Source organism: Pelobates fuscus, chromosome 4 (genome assembly GCF_036172605.1).
Source record: "Pelobates fuscus isolate aPelFus1 chromosome 4, aPelFus1.pri, whole genome shotgun sequence".
In the NCBI taxonomy this organism is placed as follows: domain Eukaryota; kingdom Metazoa; phylum Chordata; class Amphibia; order Anura; family Pelobatidae; genus Pelobates; species Pelobates fuscus.
This window is the reverse complement of record NC_086320.1, coordinates 391,925,045-391,940,698: the sequence shown is the minus strand read 5'-3', so window position 1 is coordinate 391,940,698 and position 15,654 is coordinate 391,925,045. Positions and strand designations below refer to the sequence as shown.

At 36.9% G+C, this 15,654-nt stretch overlaps 1 protein-coding gene across 1 annotated transcript in view; it reads right to left on the bottom strand.

Moving 5' to 3' along the window:
• Positions 1–11,509: 11,509 nt before the first annotated feature.
• The window catches only part of CHPF2 (chondroitin polymerizing factor 2), a 92,898-nt gene continuing 88,753 nt past the window's right edge, over positions 11,510–15,654 (bottom strand). The window contains exons 6-7 of the mRNA XM_063453168.1: positions 14,525–14,577; positions 11,510–12,131 (exon numbers count right to left, since the gene is read on the bottom strand). Coding sequence (XP_063309238.1) covers positions 11,604–12,131; positions 14,525–14,577 — 581 coding nt within the window. The 3' untranslated portion in view covers positions 11,510–11,603. The remainder of the gene's footprint in view (positions 12,132–14,524; positions 14,578–15,654) is intronic.

Genomic DNA, 15,654 nt, shown 5'->3' with positions numbered 1-15,654 from the left:
CAGCGCAGCTCACCAAGGGGAGACAGTAAGCCCCTCACCAGCGCAGATGGCACCGTGGTCTCTGTGCCCAAGTTACAGGGAGCTGAAGGGGCCGTCCTCCCTCCCCAGCGGCAGTGTGATTTGTTGGGAATTGGGAGCCCAGTCTCCATTCCCCAGCAGCAGAGTTTCCAGCAGGGAAGAGAGAGCCCAGTCTCCTTTCCCCAGCAGCAGGACACTGTATTGGGAGTAGAGACAGTCGGTCTCCCTCCACAGAGTATAGAAGTATGTAGGGGAGAGGAGCTTGCTACCACCTCTCCCCAGCGGCGGATCAGTAAAGTGCAGGGAGAGGAGAGCAGCGTCCTCCCTCCCCAGCGGCAGGCTGAGTTACAGGGGGCAGAGGTAGTTGGTCCTACCCCCCAGCAGCAGCGTGATTTATTGGGAATTGGGAGCCCAGTCTCCATTCCCCAGCGGCAGGCTGAGTTACAGGGGGCAGAGGTAGTTGGTCCTACCCCCCAGCAGCAGCGTGATTTTTTGGGAATAGAGAGCCCAGTCTCCTTTCCCCAGCAGCAGGACACTGCATTGGGAGGAGAGACAGTCAGTCTCCCTCCACAAAGACTGAAAGGATGCGTGGGAGAGGAGATTGTTACCACCTCTCCCCAGCGGCAGAGTGTTCTAATGGGAGAGGAGCTGGTTACCACCTCTCCCCAGCGGCAGCTTAATGTACCAGGGGGAGACTGTAAGCCCCACAACTGTGCAGATGGGACTGTGGTCTCTGCACCTACAGCACAGGGGGTAAGGACAGTCAGTCCTGTCCCCCAGCAACAAGGCTGCTTAGCCAAAGGGGAGACAGCCGGTCTCCCCCTCCAACAGCGGAGCTATGTATCCAAAGGGGAGACAGTCGGTCTCCAGCAGCAGAGCTGTGCAGCTAAAGAGGAGACAGTCGGTCTCCAGCAACCAGGCTCCAACCAGACTACTCCCGTGGTAGTGCTGGCACCAGGACAGAGTAGCGCTGGTCTCTGCCCCCTCAGCAACCCACCAAGGCAGCCTACCAGTCCCCCACACAGCCGTGGTAAGGCACCTGGACATGGACAAGATTCTCCCTTACCCAGGTGTAGTAACCATTTATTGCGGGTGGGCTGTACTGCTGTTTCTGTCTTGTGGGTGGGCTGCTGGACTAACAAGGGCACTGACCGGCAAGAGGTCAGGTACCCTGTTAGTCTGTTTGGAAAAGGGGAGAAATGTGGCGAAACCAACCTCGCCACTGGGCCCTGGAGAAGCCTGTTTGCTAGCCTCCTACCTGCTGACTATGGCCCCTGGGTTATTTGGGGCATATTGTACTTTATATTGCTGCTACTGGCCCTTTTAAAATCATCGATGGACATATTGGGACTTTTTGGGATTGTGGCGAAACCGACCTCGCCACGTGTCCTTGGAGGGGGCTGATTGCCCGCCTCTTGCCTTTGGACTATAGACCAGACTTTATGGGAATGTGATACCCCAGATAGCTATACCATGGAGCCTATTCATATAATGAAAGACTATGGGAAAGACTTTAGCTCCATGGCAATTGTACTGTGTGAGTAGGATCTGCGCGCTATTCGGTAGTTTTGTGCGCGCAGATCCCAGCTATCTGGGGATAGGTGAAATGTCTGTGTGTTATGTGTAAAAGGTGAATTTATGTATTTTAAAGTGTTTTACTGTCTTTGTGTCCCCATGTGCTTAATGGAGTCTGTCTCTGTGCTGGGAGATAATTGAATTACTTCTCCAGCACAGAGAAGGCCCTGTAAACCTGGAAAGCTAGGGGTTTTAAAAGATACTTTACTAACTTTTGAACCCCTGGTCTGATCCATGCCATTTTTTAATATGTTGTTCCCCTGAATGGATTGATTGTGGATATGTATTTTTATGTGAATGTGATATATGGTTTTGAAGTTACAGATATTGTGTAAAAGTATATTTTACTCTGTATGCATAATGGGATTATGTGTCACACTAAGGGGAGGGGATGTGTGGGAGGTAACATCTATGTCATTGGTTCTTTTATGCCTCCCCCTGGGTGTGGCCTGTATGTGTGAGTTGGAAATAAAAGCCAGACTGGGTGTCCCAGTCTAGAGTTCCTGTTTAACCCTCAAAATGAAGTGTCGTCTCGTTCTTGGGGGGAATTGGATTGTAAGCTGACTGCCAGGAGTGTAAGCGGATTGTATGCTTTTCTTGTTCAGCTGTCCCAGTGTTCGTGTGGTTCCAGTCGGGAGAATGGTGTTTGCAGTAGCTGCCTGTGCATCTAGAAAGGGGATTATCGCCTAAACTGGGTTTTACCCCCTTGTAAGTGAAACGGTCCGTTACATATACCCTGTGCCATTTAATATATATACCCTGCGGCACTTAATATATCATTAATATATATATACCCTGTGCCATTTAATATATCATTAATATATATACCCTGTGCCATTTAATATATTGTGTATCCTTAACATACCATTAATATATATACCCTGTGCCCTTTAATATATTGTGTACCCTTAATATATCATTAATATATATATATATACTCTGTGCCCTTTAATATATTGTGTATACTTAATATATCATTAATATATATACCCTGTGCCATTTAATATATATACCCTGCGGCACTTAATATATCATTAATATATATATACCCTGTGCCATTTAATATATCATTAATATATATACCCTGTGCCCTTTAATATATTGTGTATCCTTAATATATCATTAATATATATATACTCTGTGCCCTTTAATATATTGTGTATACTTAATATATCATTAATATATATACCCTGCGGCACTTAATATATTGTGTATCCTTAACATACCATTAATATATATACCCTGTGCCATTTAATATATCATTAATATAAATACCCTGCGGCCCTTAATATATTGTGTATCCTTAACATACCATTAATATATATACCCTGCGGCACTTAGTATATTGTGTATCCTTAACATACCATTAATATATATACCCTGTGCCATTTAATATATCATTAATATAAATACCCTGCGGCCCTTAATATATTGTGTATCCTTAACATACCATTAATATATATACCCTGCGGCACTTAATATATTGTGTATCCTTAACATACCATTAATATATATACCCTGCGGCACTTAATATATTGTGTATCCTTAACATACCATTAATATATATACCCTGTGCCATTTAATATATCATTAATATAAATACCCTGCGGCCCTTAATATATTGTGTATCCTTAACATACCATTAATATATATACCCTGTGCCCTTTAATATATTGTGTACCCTTAATATATCATTAATATATATATATATACTCTGTGCCCTTTAATATATTGTGTATACTTAATATATCATTAATATATATACCCTGTGCCATTTAATATATATACCCTGCGGCACTTAATATATCATTAATATATATATACCCTGTGCCATTTAATATATCATTAATATATATACCCTGTGCCCTTTAATATATTGTGTATCCTTAATATATCATTAATATATATATACTCTGTGCCCTTTAATATATTGTGTATACTTAATATATCATTAATATATATACCCTGCGGCACTTAATATATTGTGTATCCTTAACATACCATTAATATATATACCCTGTGCCATTTAATATATCATTAATATAAATACCCTGCGGCCCTTAATATATTGTGTATCCTTAACATACCATTAATATATATACCCTGCGGCACTTAATATATTGTGTATCCTTAACATACCATTAATATATATACCCTGCGGCACTTAATATATTGTGTATCCTTAACATACCATTAATATATATACCCTGCGACACTTAATATATTGTGTATCCTTAACATACCATTAATATAAATACCCTGTGCCCTTTAATATATTGTGTACCCTTAATATATCATTAATATATATACTCTGTGCCCTTTAATATATTGTGTATACTTAATATATCATTAATATATATACCCTGTGCCATTTAATATATATACCCTGCGGCACTTAATATATCATTAATATATATATACCCTGTGCCATTTAATATATCATTAATATATATACCCTGTGCCCTTTAATATATTGTGTATCCTTAACATACCATTAATATATATATACCCTGTGCCCTTTAATATATTGTGTACCCTTAATATATCATTAATATATATATACTCTGTGCCCTTTAATATATTGTGTATACTTAATATATCATTAATATATATACCCTGCGGCACTTAATATATTGTGTATCCTTAACATACCATTAATATATATACCCTGTGCCATTTAATATATCATTAATATAAATACCCTGCAGCCCTTAATATATTGTGTATCCTTAACATACCATTAATATATATACCCTGCGGCACTTAATATATTGTGTATCCTTAACATACCATTAATATATATACCCTGCGGCACTTAATATATTGTGTATCCTTAACATACCATTAATATATATACCCTGTGCCATTTAATATATCATTAATATAAATACCCTGTGCCCTTTAATATATTGTGTATCCTTAACATACCATTAATATATATACCCTGTGCCCTTTAATATATTGTGTACCCTTAATATATCATTAATATATATACTCTGTGCCCTTTAATATATTGTGTATACTTAATATATCATTAATATATATACCCTGCGGCACTTAATATATTGTGTATCCTTAACATACCATTAATATATATACCCTGTGCCATTTAATATATCATTAATATATATACCCTGCGGCCCTTAATATATTGTGTATACTTAATATATCATTAATATAAATACCCTGCGGCCCTTAATATATTGTGTATCCTTAACATACCATTAATATATATACCCTGCGGCACTTAATATATTGTGTATCCTTAACATACCATTAATATATATACCCTGTGCCATTTAATATATCATTAATATATATACCCTGCGGCTCTAATATATTGTGTATACTTAATATATCATTAATATAAATACCCTGCGGCCCTTAATATATTGTGTATCCTTAACATACCATTAATATATATACCCTGCGGCACTTAATATATTGTGTATCCTTAACATACCATTAATATATATACCCTGCGGCACTTAATATATCACTAATATATATACCCTGCGGCACTTATTATATCATTAATATATATACCCTGCGGCACTTAATATATCATTAATATATATACCCTGTGCCCTTTAATATATTGTGTACCCTTAACATACCATTAATATATATACCCTGTGCCATTTAATATATCATTAATATATATACCCTGCGGCACTTATTATATCATTAATATATATACCCTGCGGCACTTAATATATCATTAATATATATACCCTGTGCCCTTTAATATATTGTGTATCCTTAACATACCATTAATATATATACCCTGCGGCACTTAATATATTGTGTATCCTTAACATATCATTAATATATATACACCCTGCGGCCCTTAATATATTGTGTATCCTTAACATACCATTAATATATATACCCTGCGGCACTTAATATATTGTGTATCCTTAACATACCATTAATATATATACCCTGCGGCACTTAATATATCATTAATATATATATACCCTGTGCCATTTAATATATCATTAATATATATACCCTGTGCCATTTAATATATTGTGTATCCTTAATATATCATTAACATATATACCCTGCGGCACTTAATATATTGTGTATCCTTAACATACCATTAATATATATACCCTGCGGCACTTAATATATTGTGTATCCTTAACATACCATTAATATATATACCCTGCGGCACTTAATATATCATTAATATATATACCCTGCGGCACTTAATATATTGTGTATCCTTAACATACCATTAATATATATATACCCTGCGGCACTTAATATATTGTGTATCCTTAAAATATCATTAATATATATACCCTGCGGCACCTAATATATTGTGTATCCTTAACATACCATTAATATATATACCCTGCGGCACTTAATATATCATTAACATATATACCCTGCGGCACTTAATATATCATTAATATATATACCCTGCGGCACTTAATATATCATTAATATATATACCCTGCGGCACTTAACATACCATTAATATATATACCCTGCGGCACTTAATATATCATTAATATATATATACCCTGTGCCATTTAATATATATACCCTGCGGCACTTAATATATCATTAATATATATATACCCTGTGCCATTTAATATATCTGTGGCAAACCTAGCCACTTCTGAACTATATTCATTGCAGGTTGTCCGTAGGCTGAATGTATAACGTGTCCCGTTGACTGTATGTGTATTGTACTGTGACCGTTCGCATGCTGGCAGCCGTATGCCGCCAGCATACAAAGCATTCGTACGACGAAACACGGCTATCCTGGCCATTCGCCGTACGAATGTGGACTCCCCAGGTAGACCACACATTCACAGGTCGTGTGGCACCAATTAACCGATTGCAACATTGTTGCAATCGGTAATTAAGGCCTCTCCTAGGTGGCCGTCGATCCACTACCGACCATGCGGCGGTCGGCCATCTTGGATCCTTTGTCTCTGCAGCGGTGTTCGGTCGTCGAGAGCCTGGAACTGAAAACGGCTACTCAGTGATCCGAACACAGCTGGACTTCCAGAGCGTTCGGGAGTACCGCGTTCGGTACATTATGTGTCCCGTACTTATTCGGTACTTTTAAACTCACCTTGATGTTTAAATGTATTATGTGCGGCGTTCGGTCAATTCAGCTGGGATCGGAGCGGTATTCTCACAAAGTGTGCGCCCCGACCCCAGCTATCTACCGAACGTTCGGTTATTCTAAAGTACCGAATATTACGGGAATTATGTATTTTAATGTCAATTGTCGGTTTTGCTGCACGAGGGGATAATCCACTTAATCGTCCATTTTAGTGGGAGTATCCTTCTCGTGCAGCGATGCCTGTTGGGAAAGTCACAATGCATGTTGGGAGAAATCCCCTGGAATATCTGTATGGAAACCCCTTGCATGGGGAACTGCATAAATACGCTGCTTGTGAATAAACCGAGTTAGTTGACTCCCAAACTGTGTTTCGTCCGGTTATTGGGAGGATTGGGGATATTGCCTTGCTTTCTACTCTGACTGTGGATTTCCTGAAGATACCAACGGATATCGTGGACTAATATACTGCATTCCGTTACAATATCATTAATATATATACCCTGTGCCATTTAATATATTGTGTATCCTTAACATACCATTAATATATATACCCTGTGCCCTTTAATATATTGTGTACCCTTAATATATCATTAATATATATATACTCTGTGCCCTTTAATATATTGTGTATACTTAATATATCATTAATATATATACCCTGTGCCATTTAATATATATACCCTGCGGCACTTAATATATCATTAATATATATATACCCTGTGCCATTTAATATATCATTAATATATATACCCTGTGCCCTTTAATATATTGTGTATCCTTAACATACCATTAATATATATACCCTGTGCCATTTAATATATTGTGTATCCTTAACATACCATTAATATATATACCCTGTGCCATTTAATATATCATTAATATAAATACCCTGCGGCCCTTAATATATTGTGTATCCTTAACATACCATTAATATATATACCCTGCGGCACTTAATATATTGTGTATCCTTAACATACCATTAATATATATACCCTGTGCCATTTAATATATCATTAATATAAATACCCTGCGGCCCTTAATATATTGTGTATCCTTAACATACCATTAATATATATACCCTGCGGCACTTAATATATTGTGTATCCTTAACATACCATTAATATATATACCCTGCGGCACTTAATATATTGTGTATCCTTAACATACCATTAATATATATACCCTGTGCCATTTAATATATCATTAATATAAATACCCTGTGCCCTTTAATATATTGTGTATCCTTAACATACCATTAATATAAATACCCTGTGCCCTTTAATATATTGTGTACCCTTGATATATCATTAATATATATACTCTGTGCCCTTTAATATATTGTGTATACTTAATATATCATTAATATATATACCCTGTGCCATTTAATATATATACCCTGCGGCACTTAATATATCATTAATATATATATACCCTGTGCCATTTAATATATCATTAATATATATACCCTGTGCCCTTTAATATATTGTGTATCCTTAACATACCATTAATATATATACCCTGTGCCCTTTAATATATTGTGTACCCTTAATATATCATTAATATATATATACTCTGTGCCCTTTAATATATTGTGTATACTTAATATATCATTAATATATATACCCTGTGCCATTTAATATATCATTAATATAAATACCCTGCAGCCCTTAATATATTGTGTATCCTTAACATACCATTAATATATATACCCTGCGGCACTTAATATATTGTGTATCCTTAACATACCATTAATATATATACCCTGCGGCACTTAATATATTGTGTATCCTTAACATACCATTAATATATATACCCTGTGCCATTTAATATATCATTAATATAAATACCCTGCAGCCCTTAATATATTGTGTATCCTTAACATACCATTAATATATATACCCTGCGGCACTTAATATATTGTGTATCCTTAACATACCATTAATATATATACCCTGCGGCACTTAATATATTGTGTATCCTTAACATACCATTAATATATATACCCTGTGCCATTTAATATATCATTAATATAAATACCCTGTGCCCTTTAATATATTGTGTATCCTTAACATACCATTAATATATATACCCTGTGCCCTTTAATATATTGTGTACCCTTAATATATCATTAATATATATACCCTGCGGCACTTAATATATTGTGTATCCTTAACATACCATTAATATATATACCCTGTGCCATTTAATATATCATTAATATATATACCCTGCGGCCCTTAATATATTGTGTATACTTAATATATCATTAATATAAATACCCTGCGGCCCTTAATATATTGTGTATCCTTAACATACCATTAATATATATACCCTGCGGCACTTAATATATTGTGTATCCTTAACATACCATTAATATATATACCCTGCGGCACTTAATATATCACTAATATATATACCCTGCGGCACTTAATATATCATTAATATATATACCCTGCGGCACTTAATATATCATTAATATATATACCCTGTGCCCTTTAATATATTGTGTATCCTTACTCTGGACAGGTTTTAATTATAATTACTCATTATGAGCTATATTTGAGTAAAGGCTACTGAGCTTACAAAGGAAGTTCAATAGAGTTTGAGTGTAAATGTACCCATTTCATTTACTGGACATTAACTGTGAGAAACCTCAGGAAGCACCATGTCCTATGGTTATCCCCGCTCTATATGATTGTGTAACTGTACATACTATCACTCAGAATTTCTCTTCACATTACTACTATTCAATGTTTTATACAGCTTTGAGTTCCTGCTTGGTAACAGACTCAATATGTAGGAGGTGCATGGGGACACGTGTTTAGCCCCAGATGAAGGCACAGTGTAGTGCTGAAACACATTGGGCATTACTCCTTTATTTTTCATATATGGGCACTCGGGTATGGGATAGAATATACCATCTCCAGGGGTCTAAACATTGCGGTATCTCACTTGTCCCAATGAATACATTTGAAGATGCTTGGAGTGCATGGGTCCTCTTTCTACTATTGATAAGGCAACCGGAGTCTTACATATAGTTACATAGCTGAAAAGAGACCTGCGTCCATCAAGTTCAGCCTTCCTCACATATGTTTTTGCTGTTGATCCAAAAGAAGGCAAAAAACCCAGTCTGAAGCGCTTCCAATTTTGCAACAAACTAGGAAAAAATTCCTTTTTGACCCCAGAATAGCAGTCAGATGTCTCCTTGGATCAAGCAGCTATTACCCCACTAATTAGAAATTATATCCCTGTATGTTATGTTCTTGTAAGTATTTATCCAATTGCAGTTTAAACATCTGTATAGACAAAACCACCTCTTCAGGCAGAGAATTCCATATCCTTATTGCTCGTACTGTAAAAAAAAACTTTTCTTTGCCTTAGATGAAATCTCCTTTCTTCCAGCCTAAATGTGTGACCTTGTGTCCTATGTATAGCCCTGTTTATGAATAGATTTCCAGATAAAGGTTTGTACTGGCCCTGAATATATTTGTACAATGTTATCATATCGCCTCTCAGGCGCATGGAGTGGTATAATCCCCACTCTAAGGATATGTGGGCACTATGGTGTTTTCCGATACGTGGTATATTTTAAACAGAAAAAAATCAACATAGTGTGTACTGTGTGGTATGATGAATGAAATTTCAATATTTTAAGAGCAAAGAAAAGTTCTGCTTATTCCATAAGGCTTTGGTTGTACACTCCCCACCTTGAAGAACGAAGTCCAGGAAATTTGTGGAGTATTCAGAATTGAACAGGATGGTCAGTATATTAATAGTTGGGGTAGGAGGCTGACATAGCCCTGGATATAAGGGGCTGGGACGGGAGGCTAACATAGTGCTGGATATAAGGGGCTGGGACGGGAGGCTGAAATAGTGCTGGATATAAGGGGATGCTGACATAGTGTTCGATATAAGGGGCAGGGACGAGAGGCTGACATAGTGCTGAATAGAAGGGGAGGCTGACATAATATTGGATATAAGGGGCAGGGACAGGAGGCTGACATAGTGCTGTATAGAAGGGGAGGCTGACATCGTGTTGGATATAAAGGGCTGCAATGGGAGACTGACATAGTGCTGGATATTAGGGGAGGCTGACATGGTGCTGGATATAAGAGCAAAGCTGACATGGTGTTGGATATAAGGGGAGACTGACATAGTGCTTGATATAAGGGGAGGCTGACAGTGTTGGATATAAGGTGCTGGGACGGGAGGCTGACACAGTGTTGGATATAAGGGGAGACTGACATAGTGCTTGATATAAGGGGAGGCTGACAGTGTTGGACATAAGGGAATGCTGACCTAGTGCTGGATAGAAGGGAAGACTGACATAGTGCTTGATATAAGGGGAGGCTGACAGTGTTGGACATAAGGGAATGCTGATCTAGTGCTGGATATAAGGGGAGACTGACATAGTGCTTGATATAAGGGGAGGCTGACAGTGTTGGACATAAGGGAATGCTGACCGAGTGCTGGATATAAGGGGAGACTGACATATTGCTTGATATAAGGGGAGGCTGACAGTGTTGGACATAAGGAAAGGCCGACAGTGCTGGATATAAGGTGCTGGGACGGGAGGATGACCTAATGTTGGATATAAGGTGCTGGGGTAGGAGACTGACATAGTGCTGGATATAAGGTGCTGGGACGAGAGGATGACATTTTATTGGATAGGAAGGGAGGCTGACATTGTGTTAGATCAGGAAAGAGGCTGGCTATTAGGTACTAGGACAGTAGGCTGATATTATGTTAGGTACGTGATTCATACACCACTGTTTATTTTTCCAGTGGAAAGAAAACACACAAGCCTACACTGCCATGCAGTGACAATAACTTTACAGAGAATGGTCAGTCCTAATTTATTTGCATTAGTGAACAGCCTTCAGGATATGTAACAGAATATGTCTACATTTTTCGTAACCTTCTAGGTACTGTTGGTCTGGTCCTGTTCGTACAGAGCCATAGCAAGGTGTATTCGGGAACCCAGAGCTTCCAGGTTGCTGATTACACAGCGATGATATCCATCTCCAGACAGATGTGCACCACACTGTCGTACTGAGAATCTTTGGACCAGTGCCGGCTCTAGAGCTCGAAAAACATGTAGCTCCGAGTGTCGGAGGAACAAATCCAATATTTCCATATCCCCTCCCTCTCCATCTTCTTCTTCTTGGTCCCCCATCTCTAGAACCATCTTCCCATGTGCCATCATGAAGTCTGAATTATAGAAGCAGAACTCTGAGGAAGAAAGACGGTCAAAATGTCCATCCCTTAGAAGGTCTGCAGAAGACTGAGCATGAAAGCTTTGACGTAACACATCTGGACTGTATTCCTGAAAGTGCACAGGAGAGAAAACTTGCCAGGCACTAATGGCATTCATTCGGCATCGATTGAGAGCATCACTAGTTACATCACTCCAAACACCAACAAGGAAAAAGAGAGTGTCCACAATGCCCTTTAATATATTGTGTACCCTTAATATATCATTAATATATATATACTCTGTGCCCTTTAATATATTGTGTATACTTAATATATAATTAATATATATACCCTGTGCCATTTAATATATATACCCTGCGGCACTTAATATATCATTAATATATATATACCCTGTGCCATTTAATATATCATTAATATATATACCCTGTGCCCTTTAATATATTGTGTATCCTTAACATACCATTAATATATATACCCTGTGCCATTTAATATATTGTGTATCCTTAACATACCATTAATATATATACCCTGTGCCATTTAATATATCATTAATATAAATACCCTGCGGCCCTTAATATATTGTGTATCCTTAACATACCATTAATATATATACCCTGCGGCACTTAATATATTGTGTATCCTTAACATACCATTAATATATATACCCTGTGCCATTTAATATATCATTAATATAAATACCCTGCGGCCCTTAATATATTGTGTATCCTTAACATACCATTAATATATATACCCTGCGGCACTTAATATATTGTGTATCCTTAACATACCATTAATATATATACCCTGCGGCACTTAATATATTGTGTATCCTTAACATACCATTAATATATATACCCTGTGCCATTTAATATATCATTAATATAAATACCCTGTGCCCTTTAATATATTGTGTATCCTTAACATACCATTAATATAAATACCCTGTGCCCTTTAATATATTGTGTACCCTTGATATATCATTAATATATATACTCTGTGCCCTTTAATATATTGTGTATACTTAATATATCATTAATATATATACCCTGTGCCATTTAATATATATACCCTGCGGCACTTAATATATCATTAATATATATATACCCTGTGCCATTTAATATATCATTAATATATATACCCTGTGCCCTTTAATATATTGTGTATCCTTAACATACCATTAATATATATACCCTGTGCCCTTTAATATATTGTGTACCCTTAATATATCATTAATATATATATACTCTGTGCCCTTTAATATATTGTGTATACTTAATATATCATTAATATATATACCCTGTGCCATTTAATATATCATTAATATAAATACCCTGCAGCCCTTAATATATTGTGTATCCTTAACATACCATTAATATATATACCCTGCGGCACTTAATATATTGTGTATCCTTAACATACCATTAATATATATACCCTGCGGCACTTAATATATTGTGTATCCTTAACATACCATTAATATATATACCCTGTGCCATTTAATATATCATTAATATAAATACCCTGCAGCCCTTAATATATTGTGTATCCTTAACATACCATTAATATATATACCCTGCGGCACTTAATATATTGTGTATCCTTAACATACCATTAATATATATACCCTGCGGCACTTAATATATTGTGTATCCTTAACATACCATTAATATATATACCCTGTGCCATTTAATATATCATTAATATAAATACCCTGTGCCCTTTAATATATTGTGTATCCTTAACATACCATTAATATATATACCCTGTGCCCTTTAATATATTGTGTACCCTTAATATATCATTAATATATATACCCTGCGGCACTTAATATATTGTGTATCCTTAACATACCATTAATATATATACCCTGTGCCATTTAATATATCATTAATATATATACCCTGCGGCCCTTAATATATTGTGTATACTTAATATATCATTAATATAAATACCCTGCGGCCCTTAATATATTGTGTATCCTTAACATACCATTAATATATATACCCTGCGGCACTTAATATATTGTGTATCCTTAACATACCATTAATATATATACCCTGCGGCACTTAATATATCACTAATATATATACCCTGCGGCACTTAATATATCATTAATATATATACCCTGCGGCACTTAATATATCATTAATATATATACCCTGTGCCCTTTAATATATTGTGTATCCTTACTCTGGACAGGTTTTAATTATAATTACTCATTATGAGCTATATTTGAGTAAAGGCTACTGAGCTTACAAAGGAAGTTCAATAGAGTTTGAGTGTAAATGTACCCATTTCATTTACTGGACATTAACTGTGAGAAACCTCAGGAAGCACCATGTCCTATGGTTATCCCCGCTCTATATGATTGTGTAACTGTACATACTATCACTCAGAATTTCTCTTCACATTACTACTATTCAATGTTTTATACAGCTTTGAGTTCCTGCTTGGTAACAGACTCAATATGTAGGAGGTGCATGGGGACACGTGTTTAGCCCCAGATGAAGGCACAGTGTAGTGCTGAAACACATTGGGCATTACTCCTTTATTTTTCATATATGGGCACTCGGGTATGGGATAGAATATACCATCTCCAGGGGTCTAAACATTGCGGTATCTCACTTGTCCCAATGAATACATTTGAAGATGCTTGGAGTGCATGGGTCCTCTTTCTACTATTGATAAGGCAACCGGAGTCTTACATATAGTTACATAGCTGAAAAGAGACCTGCGTCCATCAAGTTCAGCCTTCCTCACATATGTTTTTGCTGTTGATCCAAAAGAAGGCAAAAAACCCAGTCTGAAGCGCTTCCAATTTTGCAACAAACTAGGAAAAAATTCCTTTTTGACCCCAGAATAGCAGTCAGATGTCTCCTTGGATCAAGCAGCTATTACCCCACTAATTAGAAATTATATCCCTGTATGTTATGTTCTTGTAAGTATTTATCCAATTGCAGTTTAAACATCTGTATAGACAAAACCACCTCTTCAGGCAGAGAATTCCATATCCTTATTGCTCGTACTGTAAAAAAAAACTTTTCTTTGCCTTAGATGAAATCTCCTTTCTTCCAGCCTAAATGTGTGACCTTGTGTCCTATGTATAGCCCTGTTTATGAATAGATTTCCAGATAAAGGTTTGTACTGGCCCTGAATATATTTGTACAATGTTATCATATCGCCTCTCAGGCGCATGGAGTGGTATAATCCCCACTCTAAGGATATGTGGGCACTATGGTGTTTTCCGATACGTGGTATATTTTAAACAGAAAAAAATCAACATAGTGTGTACTGTGTGGTATGATGAATGAAATTTCAATATTTTAAGAGCAAAGAAAAGTTCTGCTTATTCCATAAGGCTTTGGTTGTACACTCCCCACCTTGAAGAACGAAGTCCAGGAAATTTGTGGAGTATTCAGAATTGAACAGGATGGTCAGTATATTAATAGTTGGGGTAGGAGGCTGACATAGCCCTGGATATAAGGGGCTGGGACGGGAGGCTAACATAGTGCTGGATATAAGGGGCTGGGACGGGAGGCTGAAATAGTGCTGGATATAAGGGGATGCTGACATAGTGTTCGATATAAGGGGCAGGGACGAGAGGCTGACATAGTGCTGAATAGAAGGGGAGGCTGACATAATATTGGATATAAGGGGCAGGGACAGGAGGCTGACATAGTGCTGTATAGAAGGGGAGGCTGACATCGTGTTGGATATAAAGGGCTGCAATGGGAGACTGACATAGTGCTGGATAT